Source organism: Bombus huntii, chromosome 7, assembly GCF_024542735.1.
Source record: "Bombus huntii isolate Logan2020A chromosome 7, iyBomHunt1.1, whole genome shotgun sequence".
NCBI lineage: Eukaryota > Metazoa > Arthropoda > Insecta > Hymenoptera > Apidae > Bombus > Bombus huntii.
Window position 1 is genome coordinate 3281282 of NC_066244.1, and position 15388 is coordinate 3296669.

Genomic DNA, 15388 nt, shown 5'->3' on the forward strand with positions numbered 1-15388 from the left:
GTCCGCTTCGATGCACTCGCGGTATCGGGATAAGCGGCGCTTCGTATCATAGACGCGAGGGCTCGTTCGATTTAATACCAAATTGTACCCGTATGTCGGCCTTTTCTCTTCTTTTTTATCCGTTTCTTTCTATTTTCTCGTTTTATCGGGTTTCACGGTGACGTAAACGGCACGGGTCGAACGCAAATAGTCGTCCCTTGACGACGATGACTAGGACGACGAGCGAACGTGCGACGGCAAAACGCGCGGCTTGTACGCGCAACATCTGTCGAGCACGTGAAACGCGTTACCCAATGATATATGTTAGGAACCGAAAGCTAAAACGTTTTCGGGCCTCTTTCGGAGCGTAGAAACGCCGCGATACACAGAGAGCATCGGTAAAGACGTGTATACGCCAGGGATCGATCGTACTTTCAACTAGTGCGGATGTCTCCGAAAACTTGTTAAACCGACTCGAATTACGTAGACGGAGAACTTAGAATGCTACTGCCTGTATAAACCCATTAAGGATCGGAAACGCGTAACCGAGCGCTCGCGTCTTGTGCGCCCGTTTTCCTATCAGCCAAAACCTCCATTTCCCATTCCAGCCCGAAGGAACAAGCTTTCCTCTCCCTTCTCTTCCATCCGTCCTTCTTGACTCTCTCTCTCTCTCTCTCTCTCCCCTCCCTCTCTCTCTTTTTCCCTTTGCCTTGCAGCTCATCCGTGATCCGCGACGCGTACGCGCGCTGTCCTCGACGAGAAAAGCTGATGCTCATGACAGAACCTCGGGATTTCCAGAGGAGAGGTTCTCCGCTGTATCGTCGTCGTCGACAACGATCGCGATACACCGAGGAAATTCCATCCGCGTTGCGGCGCATAGTTCTCGGAAACCGCGTAAGGCGAAACCATCAGCCTTGGCTACGCTCGAAGGAGATCGCGTCGTGGTGTAACTTTAATTCCTCTATTATCCCGCATTGCCCCGTTAGACGATATTACCTATGCAGCGGCGCTCGCAGGTGCCCTCTGTACGCCATTCACCGATTCCTCGTTTCTGCAATCCGCGTGCGTCGTTTTCGTTTTCCACAAGAGGCACCGACTAATGGGCGAACGCGCGCCTTTGTTTCGTCTTAGAATCAAGCGGCAACAAATAGAATCGGTGTTGGTGGCTTATCTGGTATCGCGCACGAGGGACAAACGATTTCTGTCGCTTCTCCCGTCTACGCTCGGGCAACACGCGGAAGCAAGCCGTTCCCTGCGAATCTCCAGCGGAGAACGCGAATAGATAAACCGCGCGTAAACGTTGCAAGAAAATTTCTTAACAGAGGGAAACGAGATAGCGTCCCTCGGTCTCGCAGACGGTGGGGGCTTTACGAGGTGGCTTCGCGTAGCCGGCTAACTAGCCGTGCAATTATCCGTGACAATAGCCGTGCGTCGTGGCAAACCGTGGCATTGCAACCACTCTCCGGCTACCACTGTCGCCGCTGCCTCCGCTGCCACCGTCGAGCTCCCTGTTCCTTTTTCTCTTCCCGTAAACCGGTAATGGAACGGACGCGCAGCCGCAACGGTTAGCCTCTATCTTGCCGATTCCAGATTGAATTGCTTTTCTGGTTGCCATTTGCCCCTGCTTCCTGCCTCATGCCTCCTGCTCCCCTACGGGATCGTCTGTGCACGGTCTGTGACGCCCGAAACGAGCCGACCACCATCGAGCGAACTCTCTTTTATCTATTCTATTTCGCTCGTTTACCATCTCCACCACGATATCAGCCATGTACCACACGAACGTCTGTCATGCGTTCCTCTCGCGAGCGAAGGCCGCGATTCGTTAACTAGAAACAGCCTCCCGCTGATCCGCGATGCGATACACGCGAGCTGAAGGGACGCGGGAAACGGTTCCACAAGCTCGTCCGTAACGATACGAAATGCATATTAATGCCACGAGCAGCACCCGCGAATGCCGCCAGAAACAAGCTTTTACTCCGACCTCTCTCTCCCGTGCTGCTCGCTTTTTTCAAACTTTTTCCACCGGACCCACCGCTGGCTTCCTTTTTACGCTCCACCCTTTTCCCGTTCCACATCGGACAGGCCTTCCCACTTCTCCCGGGCGCTTCACCTCTAATTTCGTGCAACTTCCGCGGTGTTTCTCGTCGAGACCACGGCACGGCTCGCCGTTTTTCGGTGGTTTAGCCTCTGGACATCGTTAGCAGCGCGGAGAGTTGGGTGATCGCGGAAGATACGTCTCGTTTCGGGGCTTAGTCGAAAGTTCGACGAACAGTTTACGCGGGTCTGACAACAGCGCGCGAGCTTGCGAAAACGGATATACGATATACGGAGCTTAGAAAAAAGTCCAGGGAGAGGCCGTACGGTAAACACGGAAGACCCGCAGAAGACGGTGCGGGAAAATAAATGTCGAGGCAGCGAGAACGGTGACAGAGGATAGGTGGGTCGAGAATGGCGGGGTCGGAAAGTAGCTCGGTTCTTTTTGCCTTTATTCGCCAGTTCGTTTACGTTGCCACGATTAGAATTAACCTTTCTTTTTCTTTCTCTGCCAGGGAAAAAAGTTTCCGGGAACGCTCTCAAAGGACGTCGGCTGACGTCGACTCGAAGCGACCGGTTGCCTGAGAGATTTGGAGCGCGTACCTTATCGATCGGCCACCGATCGTTTAAATCCAGTTACCGCTATCTTTGTAACGGCTGCGAACTCTTTTTCGAGTCGGACTGAAAGACCGAATTGAGACGTGGGAAACGAGGTCGCCCTTTAAACGCCCGGCTAAACGTCTCCCAGGGATTTTTGCGAGGAAGCGTGGTTCCCTCCGATTATCCGGTAACGCGTGTCCTCGACGATCTCGGCTAAAAGGATCGACGTCTCTCTTTGAACGGGCAAGCCACCCTTTATGGAAACGATCGGTAATTTCCATAATTGTTTGCGTCCGACTGTTTTCGTAACGAGGGTTCGGTTTCTTTGAACAAAGTCGCGGGGGAGGAATCGTTAAATTAAGAGCATCGCTCGTAGAGGGAGAACACGAAAGGGGAGACTAGGATGCAAGGCGAAATAACAAAGTTTAGCTTAATCCCCGGTATAATCTGCCGACAAGTACGTTTACCGGAGCTGGTAATCTAACGAAGAGTCCATTGTCAGTTAGTTGACATAAACGTCTCTGCCGAGATATCGAATTATGCCTTCCCTCGATCCCGCGTCGCGCTAAATCTCCGCTGTGCGATGTTTGGACGTCAATCCGCGCGTGCACGTACGCCGAACCGGAAGTGGGTTTAAAGCTCGTTGGAAAACCCATACTTCCGACCCGCGGACTACGTGCGCGATAACGATATTATGTCGCGTGTTTCGTTGGACGACGTTTTAAAAAGATTACCGATTTTAACAGTAACGATTAGTTTCTGCATTAACGGAGGCGAATATCGTATTAATACACCCGATGGAACATTGAATTTCGGATCTTCAATCTGATTATTAATTTTGGAAGTTGCATATTACTAACATTACCATTATCTTCGTACACGCCGGGTCTGGTTATCGATTATTCGAAAAACATCGGATGATTGTTTTCGTGGAAGTATTGCTTCATCGTTCGTGTGTTAACCCACACAGTTGCAGCCAGACGGTGATTATTCGTTGATGCGAAAGTGGAATCCTGTCCCTTCGTTGGAACCGGATAATAACTCGTAATTTTATGCATATAATATCGGTGGTTCGCCTTATTGATTCGCGGCGAATACGTCTGGAGACCGAGGAAGGCTAGTACGTGTTCCATTTGTTCGTCTAACGTCGATCGTATGACCGAACACGACAGACGAAGACGGAATACCGTTCCGCTGTGGTAAGACGTTGGAATCGGGACGAGCAACGTCAAGTAAATGTCGGCCGTAGTCGATCGTGACGGGTGGATGGGTCGCCCGGAACGAGTCGATTAGGGTGAAACCGTGTTTCTTAAGCAGCACGGAAGACCGGTTCAACGGGGTAGAAGATCATGTTGGAATGGGACAAAAAGCGGCCCGGATAAGTTTGTTCTTGCTAGAGAAGTTTACCTTTCGTTAAGTCGGAGTGGCCGCCACAGTTTTAGGAGAGGGAGACACCGGAGTATCTAGTTAGCCGGCGATGAAGTCGTTCGCTCGAGTGACCCTCCTTCTTCACAGAAGCACGCGGAAGCTTCATCTCGGGACGATTAACGCGTTTTCCTCCGATATCCACGGCTGACTCCTCAATTTCCGTTTCCGTCTCTCTGTCCTCCGCGAATTACAGTTTCTACCTCGTTTCTACACCATATGGAGAACGAAAGAGCAAGAGAGAAAGAAAGAGAGAGAGAGAGAGAGAGAGAGAGAGAAATGGAAAACGTGCTCGAAGGGGAACATTCGAGGAAAGACAGGAAGGACGTCGGAGCTGACGGGCGAAAAAACGAGTGAAAAATATCGAGTCGGGCACAATGGCCCCGAATCTCGGATAAAATAGGATAAGATATCCCTGGCCTCATAGTCAAGGTGCGTCTTGGCGAATCGGTGGACGGTGAGATCGAGAGTAGCGGGGGCGAAGTTATACGGCAGGATTACGAGATTGCCACCAGGGGATTACGAGGATAGCTCCCGGAACGTCCAATCTCAAGGATAAACACTTTCCTACGTTCTTGCTCTCGCTCGTCGCCTCTGGAGGCCTTGGAGACACGAGCATTCGCGGAGGCTCCGCCCGATTCTCCGCTTCCTCTCTCCCTTTTCCTCGTCGAGTTTACGGAAGACGTAGGGAAGCGCCATGTCCTTCGCCTTATTGAGAGAACGACACGCACTCGGAACTTTTCTCGTGCTTCACCCGCCACTATCAACCTCCCTCTGCCTCACACTCGAACTCACACCCTCCGGCATAGGGACGCGCAAAGGCGTGAACCGTCTCTTGTTCGTATTCTTCTCGTCTATCGGAAAAGTTGACGGAACAAAGGTGAAGAAGCGAAGGAAGAAGTGAAAGTAGTAGAAGTAAAAGTAGAAGAAGAAGAAGTAAAAGAAGAAGAAGAAGTCTTAACGACTCAACCGGAGGAAGTCGAGAATGACGCGATCGGGCGGATTGGAGCTCAACGGAAAGTCGCGACCGCGAGACCGGCCGCGAATAGCTCGATAAACGAGAACAAAGGGTCCGAACGGCAGCTATATCCTCGAGCTATTCGACAGAACTAGTTTTATCGAGCTTACTCGGCTCGTTCGTATGTCGCGGTGTGCCGCTCCGAACGGTTCGCCGCGTCGATATTGCCCGCCCGGTTCGGGACGGTTGCCTCGTCGTCTTCCTACGCTGGCTGCGCTGGCTCCTCGCGTCCACGTTTTCTTTTTCCTCTCTTTTTCTCGTCGTATCCACGTCCCCGCGCGCTCCACCCTTCCACGCCCACGCCACTCTTTTAATCCGCGCTCGCGATCGTTTTTTCCTCCCGCTCGCAAGGAAAAGCCGGGATAAACTTCTTTGGCGGGTGGATGTGCTCGAGCATAACGATCCTTCGCTCGCCTCGGACGCGAAGCAACATTGCAGCTCATTTTTTCCCAGAGTTCGCGCGCAACAACACCCCGATGAGAAAAGCTCGTCGGAAAGTTTCCTAGCGCCCCACGATGGAGTAACGTGAGCTCCCGTTGAAATTTACGCGAAACCACCGTCCGCGGTACGTTGCTTTATAAAAACGAGCTGCCTCGACCGATGATATCGCGCGAGGCTACCCGCCAGACGCACGACTAGGAAAAGTTCAGGACCAGTGCCTGGACTTAGGAGACGGAGTTGTGGTGGTGTTAGACGGGTTTACAACGGAGCCGAGTAGTGACTGGCCTAGTAAGTTGTGCCGTTACTCGACCATAAACACCCGGATTGCGTAACTATGCGAATGCAATGCCCATAAATAAGGAGCTCACGGTGAAAGAACAAGCGTGAACGAACCAGGCGCGTCGAACACGATCTCTCTTACGTATCGAGCAAGCTCGCGATCCACTATATGTACTTTCGTTTCCTTCTTGGAAGCCGAAAACCGACGCAGGCCCACTTGGCGGCGAGCGATCGTGCTCGAACACAGTGGCTCGTGTTGTTCGTTCGATTCCTGGAATAGAATCGCGGTTGAAAAGAGAAGTTCCTCGCTCGCAGCCTCTAGAATTCTTCTCAAACCGCATTGGCAGAGATCACGGGGTGGCTCGATGATCGGGAAGCTTAGCGTTATTGGCCGCGACCCTATCGATCGAGCGGGTCAACGCTCGTAATAGCCGAGTGTCGATGGTGGTGCGCGGGGAACAATTAGTCGAGGTAGACTTTTCACGAGGACTCTGTTCGATAGTATTCCATAAGGCTGCAATTGGGGAGCTAAGAACCGGCCGTTTAACCGCTATTAGTGCTCCCGGTGTGCTGGCAAGCAAATACCGGTGTTCTCACTACCGTTGGATCGAAAAACTTTCGTTCGTCGAGGAAGACCGATATTCGTCGACGAGATATTTGCGTTCTCGTCCAACCTCGACGGACATCGATCTCACAGTTTTTCCGGTAGACCTCAAAGTTCTTCATCACCCATTCGCGATCCTCGCCCAAGTGCTGGCGATCGGATAGGAAATTACGGAACAGGAAAAGGTGGGATGAGGAATTCAGCGAAAGTAACGCGCATCGATTAGCCCGTTTAAAAGCCAAAACGAAAAGATCGGACGGAATTGAGTCACGCGTACCACCAACAACGAGAGGCACTGCTAGTGCGGGACCCGAGAGTAGTCGAGAGTGCTAAAGGTATATTTCGTCGGCTGGAAGGTCTCCGGAGGAACGGAGGTACAAGAGGGAAACGGCAAAAAGAGCGTAGAGGAGAAACAGAAGCGAAGAGGAAGAGGCATAGGTTAGGAACAAAACGGAGAGAAAGAGAAAGGCTAGAGACAGGAAGGGGGCGGATAAACGGAGAGGAAAGGAGAGGGAGGGAGACAGTAGATAACGGCGGGTAGGAGCGGCAACCGGCTCGACTGGAATCCAATGGCGCAAAGCCAAGAATTTTCAGTTTTCATCAGGAATTTTCCGTCTCGAGCCAGGCTTTGCCCTGTACGCTCGCAAAAACATCGGGGAACTGGTCTGGTGGAGGACCGGAGCCAGAGAAACGAACAACGGAGACGCGGACAAAAACTGCAACCTCGGAGAAGCCGGGGAAAAGTTGTCGTCCAAAGAGGAAGAAGAAGCAACAACGGGCCACGGACTTGCACTATATAGCGCGCATTTTCCTGCATGCGAAAAAGTGGTCCGTCAAAAAAATACGTCAGCGAGAAATCCATCCTCGTTCGTTTAAAAGCATGATGGAACGAGAGTGCTTGTATTTGGAGCAGGAATACACTGCTTCTCCACGCTTTTCCTCTGCCTTCTTAGTCGACCGAACCTGCGTTCTTTTCCGTTCGACGTGAGAAGCGATTCACTCGGAAAATTCAGGGCAACTCGTGACGCATTGTGCCCGGTGATCGTGCGATTCCTACCATGCTACCATGCAACGAGGGAACTCGAGGTGAACGACGCGCCGATTTCGAAGGTCGCTGGATTTAAGCATGATTCGAGATTTCTTGCCACGCTGGATGGAAAGATCTATGCAGGCAGAATCAAGATCGATCGCTTATAAGTTTGAAGGTATCGTTTCCTTTAATATCGTCGTGTGGAATCTTCGTCGTTTAGCAAACGTTTCCTTAAGCATTGTAAATAGAGGAGGACGATCGTCCCGGGCGACAAAGTTAAGCATAGTGATCTCGTATAATCTGGCAATTACCTCGTACGATTAAATTTACCTCCAACCTGGACGATTAATTACTCGTAGACGTTGCATTACTCCGACAGTTAACCAACAGTTGGCTTAATCCCGTTCGATTCCACGTAAACGGGCAAACAAAAAAGGGGCTTTCTCGGACTAATGATACGATACTATGACCTCGATCGGTGGATCGGTGTGCCTCTCGCCCGAAGCCCTTTAAATCGCTCCGTTTGCGAATCGCGTTCAGCGCTACTCGCTAGCAGGCAATTTAGTTCGGAAAACTCCGCTGCTACGCCAATGAGAGAGAAGTGGGACCGGTGTGACTGGTTCGCAGATGCGAGACCCTCGGTTCTCCACGCACCTCGTCGCACGTATACACGCACGCAACAGCCTGCGATCGTTCCACTCGCTCCTCGCCGCGTTTCCTCCACGTCAAGGAAATCCCGGATAACGGTCGATCTTGAGTGCCATCGATTTCGCGCGTACTTGCTTACGTCGTCCCAATATCGCGAATCCCCCCCTCCCTCCCCCTTTGCCTCTCCTTCGGTTCTTATTTCGCCACTCAATCGAGAGCCGATCTTAATATCCACTGAATTTCTATCTCGTGCCACGAGGCACGACCGAATAACGTTAGAAATCGCGTTAGCTCGAATCGATGGCGGCTGATTCGTAGCAGAACACGCGTCAAAAAGTGTGACGTAACGTAGTAAAAAATAGCTGGTTAATCGCGCGACGACGCATCCGCTATCCGCTCTCCTCCTCGTTCCTCCTCGCCACTGTTTTTCTCTCTTGCATTCGTGCACGAGGGCGCGCGCACAAACGCACGCGGAAAACGTGCCGGAAATCCGTGCAACAGGTGCCGCCGGCGAACTGCGAACTTCTCGCACAGTTTCGCAGAGTACCGGTACAGTTTCGGGAGCGGAGGAACAGTCGCGATAAGGAATAGTTGAACACGGTGCGTCGTGTTTTCCAATCGGGAAATCGATCGTTGGACGTGGCTCGCGTGCGGTCAGAGATGTTTCAGCGATAACGTGGCTCCGCGAGGAAGAGAAAGACGAAAAATCGGAGACTATGTAGGCAGGCGTGCATCTCCGCGTTCCTCGATGATAAATCGTCGCGCGAGGTGCCATGTATTCTCGTGTCATCGCGTCGAGACAGGCTACCGAACTCGCGAACTACTTCTTTTTCCTCCCGAAACTATGTTTTTTCCTTTTTCCTCTTTCCACCACTCGATCACAGCGTGTCTCTAAACAGATTTACGAGCGACACATCGGCCACGGTTCGTTTTAAAAATGCACTTTGTTGTTTGGAGTTTGTTGTACAAAGTTCGCTGTGGTACGCTTGGCTTCGAACGAAACAGTTAAGTTAGGTAATATGCTCTAGAATAGAGTCAGCGTTTCGTTTCGTTATCGAAAGCCTCGTTGCGAGTCGTTCGAGCCGTAGCACGAGTTTCTTCGTTCGATCGCGTGGCGTTTGGTTAATGCGAGTCTCGTGTCACGATTAGCTGGCTCCGATGGCTTTTTCACGGCTAACGAGCAACGAGAGAAACAGAATAGCTCTGATCACTGTTTCGCCTGTACGCTGCGTCGAAGATACTCGCCTTGTATGCTATCTATCGTTAATTGCGATACCTTCCCTGTTTTCCAATGATAATAATAATAATAATAATAACAATAGCAACGACGATAAAACAATCGAGCGACGTGAATCGAAAGGTTTCGACCGTGTAAGTATCCGTACGCGGAAACGATCTGGATTTTTCCCAGCCCCGATTGTCCTAGCCTGTTCGTTGTTTCTCCCGTTCGTCGGTGGGGAAACGCGAGTTCGTTACGCTCGTAAACCCTGCTGGTGCTCGTTACTTTTCCGGCAATCCGTCAAAACAGCGGCGTGCCAACAACAACCACCGGTCCTGACGTCGAGACCGTTTAGATCGCTCGGTCACGTTCGACCACTCTCCACCGAGGAAAAAATGCTGTGAAGGGGACACAAAGGAAACCTTCGGAGCAGTGGGCTCTCTAAGCACGCAGCCACACAGGCACGTAGGCACGCAGCAGTGCGGAGATACGCGCGCTACGTACATTACGCATACACACGGCTCGTACGCGATGCGTGTTGCGCGTAGTAACGCGCACAGAGGACACGTGATACGCTCTCCAATGTATCCCACGCTCCTTCGCTGTTGGGAGTTGGAAGACGACGTCAAGTCCCTCGATGTACGCGCACATACCATGGACGTGTGTACAAAAGTACGTTGTTTTACGGAAGGATGAGCTGCGAATCCCGTGCCGCGCGTCACGACGTCGCGTTTCACGTTCGACGGAAGTTTCGATGAGACCGAGAGGCGATCGAGAGGCGACGGTGTTATAGAAAAAAGCAATCATGGAAAGATAAACGAGGCGGGAAATGTGGTAAGCAATACCACCAGGCGTAAGAAACCTAGCATGGTGCGACACCTTATCGCAGGTCGAATGAAAGCCGCTGTTATCGCTCTGGCTCAACATGCCCAGACTTTGACTCCTGCTTAAGAACACTAGAGCAGAGATTTTCTCTTTCAAGTGGATCGCTCAACACTGTTTAATTGTCCTGACTTTCTTATCGAAATATCTCCATCTATATTTCCCTTCGTTTAGATCGCGCATCCTGTTGACTGTTTCTTTCCAAGACCTCTCTCTCTCTCTCTCTCGTCTTTCTCTCTTGCTCTCTCGTTCTCCATATGTGTAGAAACGAAATAGAAACTATAATTCGCGGAGGACAGAGAGGTGGAAACGGGAATTGATAGTAGATAGTAGAGTAGGTCGTCTTTTCGCGGAAACGTGACCTTCTTTCCCCCGTCTTGTCGCGTCGTGAGCTCGCCGCGGTAAGACGCATTTCGAGCCAGTTACGTATACTACCGTGTCTCGTTTTTGTCGCGCCTACGGCTACCGAGTTTACGTAGAAAGAGCATCGATCGAACAACGCCAATCAAAGAGAATTTTGACGGTGTTCTGTGTGGAAGCTGTTCTGGTATCTGGCGTACCGTGACGCGAACAGGGTTAAATTTAGCTTCGATCTTCTCTTAGGAAACGTTGAACCCAAGACCTTTCCGTCCTCTTCTCTCGTTCTGGTCCGTTCGGCGTTCCTGCCGTCTGTTGGTTCGGTTGGCCGGTCGCTTTCGCTCCGCGGCCCTCCGTGGCCCTCCGGTCGCCCTAGGGGTCCGTCGCGGTTCGTCTACAAATATAGGCTGTAACCAGGGTCCGTGATTTGCGCGGTTTTCGTTCCAAAACAGCAGCCACTGTTATTTCTACCGAGTAACAGAACGTCCTGACCACTGCGATATCCGGTCTCTAGACGAGTTTTAACGAGGTGGCACGTGTTCTTTCTTATCGGCCTCGCGTCCCCCCGTTCCACCTTCCCTTCGGTTCTCCGGCCATAGTTTACATTTCTTTCTCATTTCGTAAACGACAGTTTCGACTACGGTCGGCGCGCGTGTAGACGATTCGCCGCCCCCCACTGCATCTCATTTCTGACACGTTCGCCGCGCGCCCCATTTTTTCCGCCCTCGTCTTGGTTCGTCGTTTAACGCCACGTCGAACTGCACACAGTATGTGGCGCTCGTTCGCCAAGACAGTATCCAGGAATGCTCTTGACGTCGTACGTGCGATAAGCGCTCTCTCAGCCTCTCCGAACTCGACGAGAGAAAAAAAAAGTTTTTGTCGCCGATCCGGCCGCCATATCTGCGGCCACGAAATGAAAGAGCCTCTTGTTACACGCTGCCATTCTCGGGGCCATGCGGTTTTACTCAGCCTCTCCTCTCTCGCGCCACCCGTCGTGCATGACCTCTTCCAGTGCCTTCGACCACGTCGTCGTTTTTCTTTTTCCACGCTAACGCCCGAACCGGGACACCGACCGTTTCTTCCACAATACTTACATATGTCCGCGTACATACATTCGCGGCCGTGAACGGGTCCACCCGATATCGGTATCGGCCTAGCGGTATACGCGTCTTGTACGCACAACCTCGCGTGTCCATTGCATCGTGTAAACTCCGGCGACGCTGCAACCTCGTATTTGTTCGAGCAGAAAGCGGCTACCCGTGTCGGCGGTGAACGAGCGACGCTCGAGAATCAGGAATTCCAAGGTCGGCGAAAGGCGGGGACGGTAGTGTTCAGGGAAAGCGACTACGCGACAGTCGTATTCACGGGCGTGGGTGGACGCGTTCTATATACCTCACGGTATTTCTCCAAAGATACTTACTTCGGAGCTGCACGTAAGTAGCTTCCATGCCGTTGCGATGCGCGAACCGAGGGAGAAGTCAGGTACGACCAAGCTGGCCAGTTTAGCGCCTGGACCGAGTTCTATCCTATTGCGGAGACGAGACAAAGGAATGGTACCGGCTTAGGAAATATCGAGTCCCTGCTAATGGAGGCTTATCCTCTATGAGATTTGCGACAGGTTTTCGACTTTGCTTTGGTTATTCTTTTGAACCGTGGGACTAATAGAGCCTGTAATCTAGACTCCAATTAGACCTTGAAAGAGTTCAATAGGCACTCGAAGCGTCATTTGAAGCGAAGAATAATACCTAAGCGGTAGAGCGATGTAAAGGGCTAAGCTGTTCGAAGGAGGAAGGAGTTCCGGGAACGGAAACGTCCCGCGAGAGTTTGTCGAGAGCCACGATTTATGGAACGGATAAACAAGAACGGTCCGTTTCTAGAATTACGTTCGAGTGTCATCGATCAACACGTCGCGAGATACTCCTTATCGAGACGTCAAGGAGACCTCTGGAACCAATTCGACGTATACATATATACCGTGTCGTCAGTGTCGCTCGTCTGTCGAACGAAACGACCCGCGCGTCATCGTGAATTCGGACGACGTGCTCGTCGTAGCTAGTCGAGTCGATCGAGTTTAATCGTGGAACAAAGGCTGGCGCCGATAATGCACGTGCTAGAATGGTAACGGTAAGAAAGTCGAGCAGAGAGCGGAGAGGCATTGCTGAGCCTGAGGCACGGTATCGGGGCCCGATGTAGCGACGTTGCCAACTCTGGCAATGGTAGAGGCCCCGACGGTGTTGCGAGATCGCGGAGGCGACGTTGTCGGGCGGTTTGGGAGGTTGGTGGAAGGTAGAGGAGGCGGGCGAGCGCTGTGCCGGGAGAGCGTCAGGTAAGACGCGGCAGGGAGGGAGAATGGTTCTGAAAGGCAAAAAAGGAGAGAAGAGGGAGGAGGTGGAGGAAGAAAAAGAAGATGCAGAGGACTTAACAGAGGGTGAACGAGAGGGGGGAGAGAGAGGTTCTCGTCGTCGAACGTAAGCGTAGAAAAGAAGCTGGCGGTGTTCGAGGGAAGCGTTTGGCGCGGAGGGCACGAGAGGTGGAGAAGGGGTCGGAGCTCTCGGTCACCGGCACGACCGTAGGACGTAACCGCGGCCCGGCGGTGTTGCCGCTTCCTAGTAATTCCTGGGCTGCCGCTTTCGGGTCCGAGTCCGAGTCCGGGCTGTTGCTTCTTGGCAGAGATCTCTTCACGATTCTCGTTTCTCGGTTCGGGGACCATCTGCTCGGCCTCCGGGCTTTGAATCTTTAATGGTTCGCGTGACTGGACGTGGCGGCCACGGGATGCTGTGCGAGGCCCGGCTGCCCTCTTTGCCACCATACTTCGTCGTTGTTGCTTGCCTTTTCCTCTCTCTCTCTCTTTTTCTCTCTCTGGGCTAACTCTCCGTTAACCTTGCTTGAAACTCCAGGCCGGACGGATCTCGCGTACACGAAGACTCACGATTCGGTCGTTTCGATCTACTAGATTTAGTACGATCGAGCGTCGGTTTTACGAGCGCGAATGGAAAGAAGCAACGCCATCGATCGAATCCAATCGCGCAGACGAGGGCACTCGAGACGTTTACAACGTGTTGAGAATGACACAGGGTTTAATCGCGCGCTTTTAATCAATGGGTGAAAAGTTGGAGAAGCCGCGGGGCTGACGCGAGCCACCCGGAATCGTTCGAATCGAGGCGCAATTATCGCGGCCGCAATTATTTCGACGATTCCGCCGGGCTTATTCCGCTGACCGTTCCTACGAAGGTTCGTTAACGGCTCGCGAACGGCAATCGTTACCATTTAATTAAGCGCATTTTTGACGCGTCTCGCGTGCAAACTTCGACCTGATCGTCTACCATTTACCGCCCGCCCGATTTTTCAACCCGAGCCGAAAACCGATCGCCGTCGAACAACGAACGTTTCCCCTTGGTTGAGTCCTCCGCCTTTCATCCGAATCGAGACCCGCTCCTTTGCGGCCTCTCTCGTCCTCGAGACCCGTCTTCGATTTCATTTCGTACCCCTTCTCATCCTTCGCATCTTCCCTTCGATCGCGTTCAGCGCTCCTCTTACGGTTTGTGAACGTGAACGCGCGCGGGTGTGGGAAACGTCGATTTTCACGCGAGCCATATGTCCGCGCACCTTTCGTCCAACGCATCCTTCGACCATCAGAACGATGGGAATATTTATTCCTAGGAAAATAGAGAATTCCGCAGGATGGAGGAGCAGCTGGCCGAAAGTAAGAGGCAGGTAGCGTGGTAAATCGGGTGGAGAGGAGCGATCGTCGAGAAACGGACACCTGCTGCACCGAGGTGTCCTTCGACCGTCGAAAAACCACCGGTCGCGATTCTTCTCTTTTCGCGACCAATGTACCCTCTCGCTAAGATTCCTCGCGATTCCAGTTGAGGAGTAGTAGCCGCGAAGTTGACCCTTAAACAGGACGTTCGTCCTCGTTAAATTCCTCGGTCGTCGTTCGTCGTTCCTAGCGGTTATTTCGAGAGAGAAAAAATTGCGCGGGGGTCGAGAGCAGGCTCGCCGATGAAAAAGCTCAACGACAGACGGCCGCGCGAAGGTTTGGCAATCCCTTGGGCCTAGCCCACGGCGGTAAGAACCACCTGCCGCATAGGTCGGTGGGGGCAAGCTGTTCTCGCGCTTCCAACCTTTTCTAACCATCGTTTTCTCTCTTCTCCTCAATGGCTTTACCTTATTCTGCCTCGTCTTCATCATGCCCTATGCGTTTCCCTCCGATCCTTTTTTCTCTGTCCTCTTCGAACACGTTCGTTCGCCGTTCGTCTTCCGTCCAGCCGCTGCCACCTTGGCTACCATCGCCAGCATCATCGTCACCACTAGCATCGCCACTACCATCACCACCTCCGACACCATCGTCCTATACATATATATCCATACGAACGAACGACGACCGGTTGTACGTTGCGCGCTGCGCTACGCGCGCACCAAACCGTAGTGGGGGACGCGGCGATCGGGGAGAAGCCGACCGGTGGGGGGTAGCGCCGATGCTACGCGACCCCAAGCTCAGTCGTCGCGCGACCCTTGTCGAGTGTGTTTGCGTGAATGTTAGTTGATATTGGAATTTTTTAACGCTCCTACGGATACGTTACCCTTATAGTGTTCTTACTGAAAACGGACTTGTACGATATCCGAGGACAGAACAGTGTCTTTATTCGCATGTTGCAAGTTTTACATTCGTTTCGCCGTACACTTTCTCCATCTTGACACATTTTTCGATTTATTTTCGTCCCGTTGCCCTCGCTTCCTCGCTCGTCCCTCGCTATTTTTGCATCGACTGACCGTCTCGCGAAAACCACAGGGGAAAGTAAAGTTTCACGAACAGAAGGACAGAGCACGTAGGTGGCTATCGAGTATCGCAGGTTGGAGCGGTTGAACGAA

General features: G+C 52.3%; 2 protein-coding genes across 8 annotated transcripts in view; one reads left to right on the forward strand and one right to left on the reverse strand.

Moving 5' to 3' along the window:
• Positions 1 to 15388, reverse strand: part of LOC126867527 (uncharacterized) — a 74621-nt gene that overhangs the window by 45962 nt on the left and 13271 nt on the right. For 2 of the 7 annotated variants that reach the window (XM_050622085.1, XM_050622084.1), the window contains exon 1: positions 4021 to 14816. The exons of 4 other annotated variants lie outside the window; for them this stretch is intronic. In XM_050622085.1, coding sequence (XP_050478042.1) covers positions 7874 to 8848 — 975 coding nt within the window. In that variant the 5' untranslated portion in view covers positions 8849 to 14816 and the 3' untranslated portion in view covers positions 4021 to 7873. Of the gene's footprint in view, positions 1 to 4020; positions 14823 to 15388 lie in introns of those variants that run through there. One more of the 7 variants, XR_007690336.1, reaches the window with a different exon arrangement.
• LOC126867509 (hemicentin-1) overlaps positions 1 to 15388 on the forward strand; it is a 37277-nt gene that overhangs the window by 11282 nt on the left and 10607 nt on the right. The window lies entirely within an intron of this gene.